Raw genomic sequence first — 13791 nt, forward strand, 5'->3', positions numbered from 1 at the left:
ATTTTTGATTTTCATGTTTTGATTCCTCTATCTTTCGATTTTTCGACTTTCCGATTTTAGTTTCTCCGGGTTTCAATTTCTCGATTTTTCAAATTTTTGATTTTTCAATTTTTCGATTTTCGATTTCTCGATTTTTCAACTTTTAGATATTTCGATTCTTTGATTCACCTATTTCACCATTTCTTGCTTTTTCGGTGATTCAGTTTTAGGATTTCTGAATTGTTGGATTTTTTAAATTTTCGATATATTTTAATTTTTCGATTTTTCAAATTTTTGATTTACCTTAATTTTTTAAATTTTCGATTTCTCGATTTTTCAAATTTTCCATGTATCGAATTTTTGATTTTTCAATTTTTCGATTTTTCAATTTTCCTTCGATTTATCAATTTTTCAATATTTTAGATTTAGGTTTTCGATTTTTTAAATTTTCGACATTTTGATTTATGGATTTTTCAATTTTTCGATGGTTCAGTTTAGGAATTTTTCAATTTTTCGATTTTTCAATTTTCCTTCGATTTATCAGTTTTTCAATATTTTAGATTTAGGTTTTCGATTTTTTAAATTTTCGACATTTTGATTTATGGATTTTTCAAATTTTTCGATGGTTCAGTTTACGAATTTTTCGATTTTTCGATTTATGAATATTTTCATATTTTAGTTTTAGAATTCTGATTAGCCTCCTCTTAGCCTTCTCTTAGCCTTTATCGTTGCACATTATTTAACTTTTAATTTTGCAAAAATCTGGATACCTAAGGTAAAAAATGAAGGCGGACTCATAAGGCACAAGTGTATATGATTTTATAAAATTTAAATAGCATTTACCATGCAAAATTGTTGTGGGCGTTTTGTCACCTACACCATAATATTGGGATAAAATTTTACAACAATCTGTCCGGTAGTTTCGGAAATTATCTGCTTATAAAAAGACGGTAAACAGACGGAAACGAGAGACCTAATGTTTCATACTCTAGGGATCATGAAACGTCGAGACAACATGAAAATAGCTATTCACTGTATGGACCCTATTACAATACTTACTTAGCTTACGCTCGGGAAGTAAAAGTCTCATTAGGGTAATTTATAAAATAACCTTAAATAACTTTAAATTTATAAATCTCAAATTTCATGACGGCGCAGTTTGGCCGTCGTTTTCAGGTAAAGCCTTTAATCGGCGCAATTAGCGCACACCCGCTTTTATTATAATCGTGGCAGCACAAAACTGGGGCAATGCCAAACTGCGCCGACATACAAGTTTTAATCCCACTTGCACTACCAAAAAAAAAAACGGAACTCATCTGCATCGATCCTCGTATTTTATAGTTACCGTGGGAAATCTTCCATGGCGGTCTTTACCAACATATTAAAAGACAAAGACACCGTATTACAGAAAAGCATTTTATATTATAATTAAAGAACAAATTTGTGAAAGTTTCTCGGATCGGTAACCTTATTTTTATTTAAGAGAGTACGTAAAACGGAGCACAATAATGAGGGCCATTAATGTAAATTAAGATTTAAAAAGGTCATGAAAGTGGAAAATGCTTGAAATAGTTGTTCGACGTAGCCCACGCGAAAAATTGAACTTGTGACCTATTCGAGAGTTTTTGATTAAATTTTTAAGTACGTGGGGCCATCATGTAGTCGGTATAAACTGGGTTTCGTTTTTTTTTTTAGAAATATTAGTAGCAGTATTGTGATCATCAACGCTAGTGTTAAGTCGGCGCAGTTCTGTTTTCCCCTCAGAGTGTATAGGTAACGGCGCAGTTAACGTCTTAAAAAATCGTACCGAACCCGCATTCTCGATTTTCGAGCCTCCCCCGCCCCCACGCAATCACCACGTAATCGCGCAATTACCCTCCCCGCGCCGTGATTGATGTATTTTTTCAATTTGTATGTAAAACCACACCACATCCATTTCCTGCGATACCGATCGTTCGCATGCTCGCCGTCCGCACGACCCTCCAGTGGCGGCGGCTCCAGCGAGGCCCGATGCAGGTGACTGAGGTGACGGCGACAGATAGACAGGGTGAGGGTTGGGTGCGCGTGCGCCGGCCGCTATCGAGTTCGCCCCGAACTGCGACAACCCCACTTCGTCCCAAACTGTTGAGCTGTGCGTGTCTCGGCGCGATGGTATCGCCTCTGCGTCATGTTAACACAACGCTTCGAATTTAATTGCTGTTCGGTTAATTCGCACCCCCGATAACGTCGGCGACTGAGCGGTCGAGGGTGTCGCTGACGAGGTGGTGATGTGACAGTGCCCGGCGGGATGGATAGCTACGGTCCGAGGCCGCCACCCCTGCCCAGGAGGGTGCGAAACATATACGCGGAGCCTTTTTCGCAACAGCCGAGGTAATAATCGTACGTTTTAATTACGGGGGTTGCGGCGGCGGACGTGGGGAGCGGCGCCGTGGGGCGGGGATGGAGGCGAAAGCGATCATTGGGGCTAAACTTACGAATTTTTTAATTTAGAAAAAATGGTGCGTTTAGCGAATGTAGTGTTGATAATAAATTCGGGGGTGGTTTTTCGGAAATGAAAATGTCACACGAAGGTCGACGACGACGAAAACAAAATTAAAATTTTATTCATATGTGCGCCAAAATTGAGTATGCCTTAAGCTGTATATTTAATTAGGGGATGTTTTCGCTTGGAAGGAAAAAATTATAAAAAAATGCGAAATTTAATTAAATTTCAGGGTTGCAATCATTTACCAGTTTACATGTGGAGTTTGAACAATAAACAATGAAAATGCGATCCTAATTTTTCTTCCAGCAATGTGGCAACCGAGGCTCGAGTCTGGATTGGGCTGTTCTTGGTAATTTTTGCGGGAATGTACTGTATTTTGGTGTTCCTTTGATTGTCTCTTAAATTAGTTCTAAAACACGCTAAAACTGACTTGTTTCACTTGTTAAAGCCCTTTTGGCGTATTTTTATAAAAATTACTGTAAATTTGTATTTGTCTACTAATAAGTGGTATACATGATGTATCGATTTTCTAAAGAAATTTAAATCAAATGGGAAAAAAATTCTTTGGAATATTTTTTTGATAAGAATAAATGTACACTTTTTAGCACCTGAATATCGACAATAACGAAAACAAAATAATTATGTTTTTATACATGTGTACACTATAATTTTGTGCCTTAAGGTATATGTTTAATCAAGATACGTTTTCGTTTACAGAAAACAATATACACAAAAATGCCAAATTTAACTGAAATTTAGGGCTACATTGACGAGATAATTTTCAAAAAAGATGGTAAAGTGATTTACAGCAGTAATTCTGCTTTCAGAAATATATTGCCACTCAGTTCTGGATTGGGTTGTTGTTGGTAATTTTTACAAGAATGACACATTTGTTCTTTTCATAGTATCTCCTTTGGCGCCCTTTTAGAATCGTTCGTCTTTGTCTAATTTTATAAGAAATGTGGTAAATTTGCTAAGTTATGTGTATTTATTCGAAAAACAACTACTAAAGAATGGTTTTAGTCGGAGTATTGTATATTGCTTTGATTTATTATAACATTTGTTCTTTCTGTTAAAACAGTTCAAAATAGAAACACAAATATTGTTATCGAATTTATATTATTTTTAAACCTGAAATAATTTTAAAAGTTAGGATGTATAGAAAAAACTACCTAAGCTCTTTTGATACTTTTATTTTTACAGTCACCCCATAAATAAATTAATCGTAGAAAAAAGTGTGTGGAGCTCTACGACAAAGCGCGCTTTCTTCTCCGCTTTGACACTCTTTTCTGTTCCACACTGTGTATAGATCAATCAAATTTCATTTTCTTCTGACACAAATGCCGCCGCTGTTGCTTGTCATCTGGACGTGCTAATAGTGGAATTCTTTGGAAGTATAAGCATAAACAGTCGAAGTTACCCATGTACAGAGAAATTGAGTGTACATTTTTCCCGTTGGTTATCTGCATTGAATATACAATTTTTTGTGTCATTCTACAAAGGAGCTTTATAAGCCCCAATCAAAATTAATTCCAAAGATACATAATAATAACATAAAATCTGCCATTGCAGATAAGTAGGTATTATTGTATTATCTGGGAGTCCACAACAAAAATTAAATAATAAAAAAACGCAATATGCTAAAAATTTCTAGAGTATTATTTAAAAATGTCGTAAATCTCCACCGGCGTGAGAAACGATCTCAACAATGTTTGAATTTTGTACACCCCTCACATAAATTCCGTGTAGTTGACAGTGGAAAATTTAGAACTCGTACCGGCGTTATTTCAAGTTTGAAGGGTTCTCTATTACTCTAGACCCGATTTGAGTATCAAGACTGTAAAAATCGTAGCTCTTGTCGAACAAATGAACGTCCATTATTTATTAAAAAAAGAGGTCCTACGATGTGCTCGCACCCAAACCAAACTCGCTGTTTGCGTAATGAACCCTGCCGGCTTTTCGAAGCACTGCGGCTTCCCATACTTCGGCAATTAAGCCCATTTTCATGTTGTAATGTCCAAAATTCGGGATTGTGTTAATCACTTGCAAATGCGTCCCTTGGAGGCATAATTGGTGAAATATGAAGTACAATGCATGAGCAAAACCGGCTGAAAAATTGACTCGCTCCACAAAATCGTTTATTAAATCTGAATCTGCGTGTGTCTGTTTTCGTGATTTTTGTTTTTGACGATTTCAATTACCGGTGAAGCAGAGAGAATTTATTTGTTAATCAAAGTTTTGTTTTATAAATCTTCGAGATTTGTTCGTGGAAAGCGGTTTTTTTTATTTTTTCGCATGAAAAACGGACGTGGGAGTCAAATTGGTTTGTAATGTTTTTAGATTAGTTTTTTGTTGGATTTTTTAACTTTTGGCTCACTTTAGTCGCTAGTAGGGTCGTGAGTGCCGAGAAATGCAAAAACAGCAGGATATTTTAAGATGCTGCTAACTTCCTTGAAATCTTGCCAATTTTCTTTCCATTCATTCATCTGAAAGGTCCTGTGTGCGCTGCAATTAGAGAAAACTATTTCAAGTTTTCAGATAAGGAACTGTGTATAAATTTTATCCCCACCTGCTTAAAGCACCATTACTATCAATTTTTTGTGACTTCTGTGTATTTAATCCTCAAGACAAAAGACTTGTAAAAGGATCGTACACAGCTTTGAAGTCTTTTTTCATAAAGAACGCCAACTTCTTTTGAAATTCTGTACAGAACTTGTACAAAAAATTTTAACGATTTTTTTTACCAAAGCACCACGAAGTGGAATGTTTTTTAGTGCACGCTCTCAACTCTAATTCCGAATTATTAAATTTAAAAAGCGTAATTTTCGGCAAAAAGTGTGCTTTAGATAAATTAGATACGTTATCAGATATACATCTAATCATATAATAACACATTACACTAAGGGTCGCTAGCATAAACTTTTTTTGTAAATGGACGGAAACAGGCACGCAAAACACGCAGCTTTGGAGGCCTGTGTACCCGGAACTTTAAAAAAACAGCGCTTTGTTCTCATAGGGGTCGTTTTTGAATTTTAAATTCGATGCACAAAAATTTTAATGCTTTAATTAATGTGAAACCCCGGCGAAAAACAGTAAACAAAACCATTAGTTCAGCGGATTATAGTGATGTAGAACACGAGTAGTGAAAAGCTCTGGTGGAAATTGTGTCAATCCGGCTGCAGACAATGTTATTGCTATAATCTTAGCAGCCACAAAAAAGATCGTCTTTCGTTAAAAAAAGATGATGTCATATCCTGTAATGTCAAGGACACGGCAAGAGTTGATTAGATAATTTGTTGACATATGGCATCTTTGATTTCTTGTCATGTATCAGCTAATATCCGAATTGAAGTGAACACCTAGCGGAAGCGGTAATCTCCAACACTATACAGGCTGCACCGTAAGTACCTAATTTTTAGACGGATATTTTGCGAGCTGACTATATTTAAGCTAATTTTGTATGTATATTGATCTTGTTCTGTACAAAATTGACGCCAATTACGATATTAATGGAGTACCTCGATCCAACTCACTGTCAAATTCATCGTACACCGCAAACATGACACTAAAAGTGGCAAATCTATAATGCGATAATAGCGACCGGTGTATAACGACGCACTCACTATGATTGCCACATTCCACCTAATGCTTTTATTTGTAGCCTAAATGTCATAAAAATTGGGTTACGTTTTATTAAAACCCCCTATTGCAGTTATTTTCGTTTTCTGTTATAATCGAATCGTTAAAAAATGCTATGCATATGAAAACAACCCAGTTGCGCCACTGCCTTGCGGTCTAACTGGGTTACGGCAACTCTGTATGTTCGAAAATAATAAATTATAGGCCTGGAGACGTTTTACACTATTTCGCTCTGTTCCGTTTTAATATTATACGAATTTAATAACGCCACGAGAGTCGTAAATTTTTACACCCCAGCTTTCTAAGGGCACCATGCTTCCGTTTTGGAATTTTCGCCGTAGCGAAGAAACAATGAGTTTTTTGCGCCGAAAGGGGTGAAGAAGCGTATGTCGTTGTAAAAAGTGGTCATTTGTCAGTCCGTATTTATTTCCACGATCGAAAAATTATGCCCGTGGCATAACAATAGACGAAGTTGGAAAATATTTACCCCGAAACTAGTTCCAACAGTCGTAAAAACTAGCTGAAACAGATTTCGGTTTAACCCATTCTCGAGTTATTTTCCTGTTGTGAGCGGAATACCTGCTAACGAGGGAGCGGGAAATCTCGTCGAAAAGTTAAGTGACTTGTTTGGATACAATCTACATTAAAAATACGAGCGGCCTCGATGGGAATATCTGTTTAAATAAAAAATTTAATGTAGAATTCTCTCCAAAGTAAACAGGAGGTATTTGTTTCTAAAATGAAAAGCACACCGTTGTGCTTGTTAAAAAATGTCAACAATAAAGTAAATTAAGGGGAAAAGTGAGGCAATTATAATTAAAATTTTTTCAACTTTCGCATTTTTTATTCTGGGGGTTTCCGTGCCTTCATGTCGATGAAGAAGAATTCATCACAAGAAAATCCAGGAAAGATAAAGACTTTTTCAACTAACTCTAATTATCGACGGGGATAACGCAACCCTTGCTTTCTGGTTATGAAGTTCGGCCTTTGTGGAAATTTCAAGAAAAGAGGAAAGTTGGAATAAAAATAGATAAAAGAGGAGCGAGCTTTATCCGAAGAGGTTGGTATTCAAATAATAAACAAATACCACTCGGAAAAAACAACAAAAGCCCCACAAATTCTTTAAGGCTCACAAAAGATAGATAGAAGAAGTTAATTCATCAATCTTCGCAGCATAAATACTTTTGCGAATTCTACAAGAAGTTATAATCAGTAATCCGATGTAAATTATTAAAACAGAAAGCTTAGTTTTTTAATAAATGTTTGCTATTGATTTTTTGGCGTTATCGACGTTCTAAACGAGGTGATCAAAAAAGCGAAACTATTTGAATAAATATAAAGAGAGGATTCCCCGGTATGCCACCTTAATGTTTTGCTGACGAATTAGGAAGGCGTCATTTTGAAATTTCATATAGAGGAGATTGACATCTGGTTTTAAAAAACAAAAACAATTTTTCGCCCTCGGGACCTGCGCCCTACGTTAATTTCTCAAAGCTCTGCATTTCTTGGAATATTAACTGTGTCCCCCGTGGTTAAAACTCAAGTCATTCCAGTCAAATTATCCGTCGTTTTGCCCTCTTTTCCCCAATAACTGGTCAATTTTTGCCGCTCTCTGACTCACCATATCCGATGCATCGTTATTGCTTATGAAAATGCAATTACACGGTCGAGCGGCCTGCAGCCCGCTGTCCCAGAAATCCAATATAAATAAACCATTGATACAAATTGCTTTTATTCAGCTATCAAATTTGCATGATAATAACGGCATACCGCACCAAAACGTATTAATATGCATTAGATCAGGACTAATTATTCGGTTATTACGAAATATGCATCGAATCGGGGATTTTTCTTCACGCGTGGCACTTTACATAATGAAAATCACGAAATCGGCCCCGGGAGGCTCACTGTCGGCAGTAAAACAACAAAGACTCCTTTATTAGTTGATCAATTAGGCCATAAATCCAATTGAAAGGTCATTGTGACCAATAAAGAGCAATTTGCCTCAGCAGGACAAACAAGTCGTTTATCGGCCGAACGAATCAAACTTTCGAGTGCCGCCGCGGCCCTAAAATTTCTTTTACGGCCCGGGTGAAATACAGGCCGCCTGTAAAAGTATCGCCGAGTAATTACTCGATCTTACTTGTAGATAAATTGATGGATTAAAGGCGGCAACACCTCGCCGAAGCGACTGCCTTCGAATTTACATTTATATAGCTTATTCGAAATTTAAACTTAATCTATAAGACATTACATGGCAATTTTATTACTGCGTTAAATGACGCGGAAAGCAATGTAATGCAGAGTTATCAACTGAGCGCATTGTTTAGTTACACAGAAAAATCGCTGAGGCTCCGGGGCGGAGTCGCTCCGTTTCGCGAACTCCCATTGGACGGAAGTGTTTTGACAGGATTTTAATTAGCGCTCGTGTTAATTAAATGATTAGTTGGGACGATGGTGTAGTTTTGTCCTCGGAGCTCGTTAGTTTTAATTGCTTTTTCGCCCGAAATGGAAAATATGAGGGGGCGGCTGGCGCCGGCTCTGGAGGACAATAATTGCGAATAGAGACAGATATTTTCATCTGATAGATTTTTCTCCCGATAATATCTAACGCCGCCGTCTCCCCACGGCTCACTAAATACCACTCCGGTCGGTGTTGTTTCCGGAATTACACACAGACTTCCAACACCACATCGGGACCCAAATAGGCAAATATATCTATCCGTTCTATCATACTACACAAATTAAGTTGTGAAATAGATTTACAGAAAATCTGATCGAAATATGATCAGATTAGCTGAATTTATTACCGTTCTTAAACGCGACATTTTCATCCGGCGCCTTCTTAAACCGGCCGCTTTTATCTGATTTCCGTGTCGCGGGTGTGTGCAACGTGTTGTGCTCGTAAAATATAAATTAAAACTTGATTGAAGAATTTATAACAACAGTAAACACTTGACAGGATACGACGACTTTAATAACGCATGCCGGTGGAACTGCTTGGGCCTCCATGTAACATACGTGGCACCGGGAAATTACCGCCTAATTACCCTTCGGACGAAATTATCTCATAATCGCCGCCTCCATGCATTGCTATTTCTATTATTAACATTTCCATTGAACCCACCATAGATTGCATATTCCGCCCGGGATCCGCTTTGTAGAAATGATTGACACTAATTGGCGCCGGCAAGTTTAATTGTCTCCCGAGTGTCACCTAAATGAATCACTCCTCGGCAGCAACAGCACCAAGAACTGCCAGTCGCGACCATAAGCCAAGCAAATCTGGTCATTTTTGAAAAGTTTCTGCACAAAAAACACTTCATAGTTTATTGTCACTCCGGGGCGTTGCACTCAAGTAGTTGTCTTTAACTCATTAATTAGCAGTTAACTGAGTTATTCCACCCATTCAATCATAATACTGTCCACTAAATTAAATAACTCAAGCATAACCCTCGTATCTATGCTGCTGAAAAAGTTATCGGTCTTGAGGTGCTTTAGGGCGCAATTCTGGGGCCCTTGCTTTTCGTCATGTATGTCACCGATCATGGTTCTGTAGTTTCGGAGCCAAGAAAACGGACTTGGAAAGCTAACTTATCAACGGGAAATCTTCATTTTCGTATTCTGCGCGCTGTGGAACGCCAAGAAAGCCTGAAATTAAAGAGTCATCGAGTGACCCGATTCCAGTACTTGTATTACCAGGGATTCAACCACTGCCTTACAATCGGGGGGTGGTTCCGCCCCCGGCCGGAACAATTCCGGTTCGATTCCGGTGACCGGCGGCGGATTTTTTGCCCTTCTATTATTAACCCGTGAAAGCGAAATCCCAACAATGGCGGAGGAAGCTTTCACGTTTAAAAATTTTCTTTGTTGCTAGCGAAAGAGAAAAGAGTCGCCTAATTGGCCTATTTATAATTTAATCATGGCCGTTTTTTCTCCGCGATCCGATACCCCGTTTCGGGGCGGATTTAATTAAATTCACCCCGAAAATTGCTAGTCTATTAACGCACTATCGGAAAACGGCTCAGGCAGCCGAACAATGCTCAAGGAACGGACGATTTAAATTGCAAAATGGCAACGCTGCGCCAAAATGCACGGAGTATCTTGGTTTTTGCCCCGTCATGAATAGAAATGGGGGTTTTGTTTTGAAAGGCCGGGAAATGATTGGGAAATTACGAAAACATGTGGAATGTGTGGAAGCGGCAGGTCATTGACGTGCGGATCCAAAAATACAACCGGTGGTAGCGGATCACCCCGCTCATCGCACGGAGGTTTATTGGCGGCGCGAAATGTAGCCACCCTTGGCGTTACGCTCTGGTTATTTAAATTCGGTTAAAAATAATGCAGCGGACGACGTCGTCGTCCCTTTTGGTCACGACACAGAGGTTCGAGATCAATTGCTTGCTTTCGGTACGAATGAAAAATTAACAACTCCGTTTCTTTATTGTTACTAAAGCTATCGACGCAACTTTTCCGCAGCTAATTTCGTTAAAACTGTGCCACTTAATGCTGTTTTCCAACGGCCATCACTCACTCTCGCCCCGGTCCTCGTACGTGTTTCGCAACTGGGCGGCCGAGCAGTCGTTTTTAAATTATATTACCTTTCTCTGTTTGGTCGGTGTCTTCTAAATGTGATTTTCCGCGATTTCCAAATTATCTTTTCTTTTTGCGTCGCCCCTGCGTCGTCAGCGTGCAGGCATCGCATTAATTGCATTTCCTCGCTAAACCCATCAGATTATCCGTGCGCCGAGTTCATCCCTCGACCTCGTCGATCCAATTTGTCCAAGTTTTTAATATCAAGAGGGTGCATTCATAACTCGAGCCCACATCAGCAACGCAATCAGTGCATGCCGGTCCCAAAACTAGTCAAGTCCGGTCTCCTCGGGATTAGAGCCGGCCTTCCGTCCGTCCATGTCACCGCTCCGAATCAGATCAGCATAGATTGGATTTTTTGAGCACTGTTTGATTCGCGTTACGTGTTTAATGGTGGGGTGTCCCGGGCGATTATTTCCACCACCGGCAAATAGTCGCTGGTCGGAATCGCTTCGTCAAACTGTAATGCAATATTCCGTTCGTGTGTCGCACAGACGGCCGACGCAACCACCGTGAAATCATTTCAGCTCCCATTTACTTTCATCGCGGCCTTTTGTTCGGAATTATTCGACCAAGTTTAATTAGATTTGTTTAGAATTGCATCCTGAGACGTCACACCTCCAATACCGAACGAAAAACTATCACTACGCTCGAGGCGAGAGAACGGTGTAAATAAAAACTTTTAATTGAATTCGGTCGCGTTTGTCTTTTGCGGCTGCTGAAACAGACGCCCAACAGCCGGGAGGCGCAAAAAACACATTAAAATTCATATGCGACGCTGGGACCCGATGGGAAGTGCTTAGAGCTCGGAGCTCGTTAAACGCAAGGACCGCGAGTTTAGCCTTAGATCTAACTTACACAATTGTACAAGAAAGGGATCAGACTATTGACCTTCGCCTGTGCAAACATGCCCCCACGAAATGGCGGATGCGCCGGACCACTTCTCTACATACATGCACACAGTAGAGACATCGAAAATGACTCGACTACTTTTTTTTGCAGGCTGGCTCCAGGACTTCAGCAGACGCAGCTCTCCCAGCAGATGCCCGCCAGCAGCAACTCGTTGCAAGGGGCCCCTCAACAGTCGCCTCTGGTAATGCCGGTCTTCCCCCTTCGACCGGCCCAGTCGGCACATCCGCCACATTACTCGCCGTATTCCCCGTCCAGGTTCCACATCGACAAAAGATGTCAACACCGGTGCTCATGGAAATGCCTCAGCATCGGCCTGATCCTGCTGGCGGTCGCCCTAACCGCCATGTTGGCGTATTTCGCAGGTAGTTAAATGGTTTTACGGGCCTTTGTTGTCGCCGTGATTTGTTGTTACGTGCCGCACTGTAAATTTCAGGGATTGCCTCAGCCGTTTTATACCTAAACATAACCGTTAAAGGGGGCACATCGCGCCCCCCTATATTGCAAATATTGACGTAACGCGAGTCGCGCACTGTTCACCGTAATGCCAGAACGGTTTACTTTTATGGCGGAGGATGATGCGGATCAGCAATAAACATCAAGGGAAACCGCAACAAGTCACGAGGTGATCGGAATCGACGCAAAAAAATATAATTCTAACTACTACTTTGTTAAAATCTAAAGTATGCCGTCCTGGCATGTGTGACGTGAGGTGTTGCAGCCCAGCGTTTTAGCGCCTGCTGGTGTTGCCGCCCCGCTCGCGATTCCCCCTGAGCGTGCCGTCGAACTAAACCCATTAAAACTACACGAAACTTGTTTATAACCTCTAATGGCCATCGCTCACCCCGTTGCAGCTGTCAGTTCGATGAAACCGAACATGGATCCGTCGAACTGCATCCTAGTGCAAGACGTGAAAGACGTGACGCACGACCAGATGACACAGGGCTCCGTATCGACGCAGATGCCGACCGAAGGTACCATCCCGCCGACTGCGCCATTTCCGCGTCGAATTGAAATCTCGCTTTCAGAATCCCTCCCGACGAGCACCGCGGAGCATTCGAGCGCCACAACCCAGCACAGCTCGCTGCAGCCGCCGCAGCAACGCAGCCAACCGCAGACGCAATGGCCGCCGCTGCCCCTGCTCGAGCAGAGGGAGCTCAACGTGTTGCACACGGTCACGATACCGCCATATCAGTTCTGGAATTCCGAGTTCCGGAACAAACAGCCGGCATTTATCCGATTCAATTTCACACTGCCTTGGGGCGCCAACTTCGCCGTGTTCGGCCGGCGAAACGTCGCGCCTAGCGTGACGCAGTACGACTTCGTGGAGTTCATCAAGGGGGGGCGCTTGGACCACCGGCTGCGGCGGAAGCGGGAGGCCCCGGACGACGACGACGACGACGACGACGTGGCGCCGTTCAGGTTCGCGTACGAGAACAGAAACGCACGGACGGACGTCTTGGATAGCATCTCCAGCTCGTACGAGGGCACGAGGAAGATCCTGGCCGATTCGGAGCCGAAGGGGCCGTTCTACGTGCCGCACAGCATCAAGCTGGCTTATCCGGAGGACTTATCGACGGACCTGCCCCACCCCACCGTGGATCTGGGGGTGGCTATCGATGAGCACGTGATTGCGAAGCGGGAGGCCGATATGGAGCCGATGCTGGTGAACGTCAGCCTACTGCAATATTTGGACACGGGCCGCTGGTTCCTCTCGGTCTATAACGACGAGCTTCAGCCGCACAGCGTATCTCTGATCATTTCCGAAGCGGAGGGTGTCAGCACGACTTGTCCTAACGACTGTTCGGGGCGCGGATCCTGCTACCTGGGCAAGTGCGATTGCATCGACGGCTTTCAAGGGATCGACTGCTCCAAGAGTGAGTATTTACTTTATCTTACCGCTCTGTTCCCAATTCCATTACGAAGCTCTCGGACAAACAGAACCGCCATTAATAACGGGGACGGTTGACGACGCATCGATCGCTTCCGAACTTCTGCGATGCCTCCGCTTTAACAACAACAATATGATTTGTTTATCTTACCCGAAACAACAACAAAACCAAAAAAAGAAACACGCTCTGTTTGCCTACGATGAATCCTTACAACTAATCCTCCGGATGATATTTTCTTTTCTCGTCCTTCTACGCAGTAATTAATTCGTTGTGGTGATTCCGATGTTAATTCTC

At 41.4% G+C, this 13791-nt stretch overlaps 1 protein-coding gene across 13 annotated transcripts in view; it reads left to right on the plus strand.

Moving 5' to 3' along the window:
• The window catches only part of Ten-a (Tenascin accessory), a 250510-nt gene that overhangs the window by 223645 nt on the left and 13074 nt on the right, over positions 1–13791 (plus strand). For 11 of the 13 annotated variants that reach the window (XM_064071908.1, XM_064071909.1, XM_064071907.1 and 8 more), the window contains 3 exons: positions 11699–11970; positions 12460–12579; positions 12634–13482. In XM_064071908.1, coding sequence (XP_063927978.1) covers positions 11699–11970; positions 12460–12579; positions 12634–13482 — 1241 coding nt within the window. Of the gene's footprint in view, positions 1–2078; positions 2350–11698; positions 11971–12459; positions 12580–12633; positions 13483–13791 lie in introns of those variants that run through there. The other 2 variants (XM_064071917.1, XM_064071920.1) reach the window with 1 other exon arrangement.

Source organism: Zophobas morio, unplaced genomic scaffold (assembly GCF_036711695.1).
Source record: "Zophobas morio isolate AGI-343-1 ecotype UQ-CSIRO unplaced genomic scaffold, CSIRO_AGI_Zmor_V1 ptg000041l, whole genome shotgun sequence".
NCBI classification, from domain to species: domain Eukaryota; kingdom Metazoa; phylum Arthropoda; class Insecta; order Coleoptera; family Tenebrionidae; genus Zophobas; species Zophobas morio.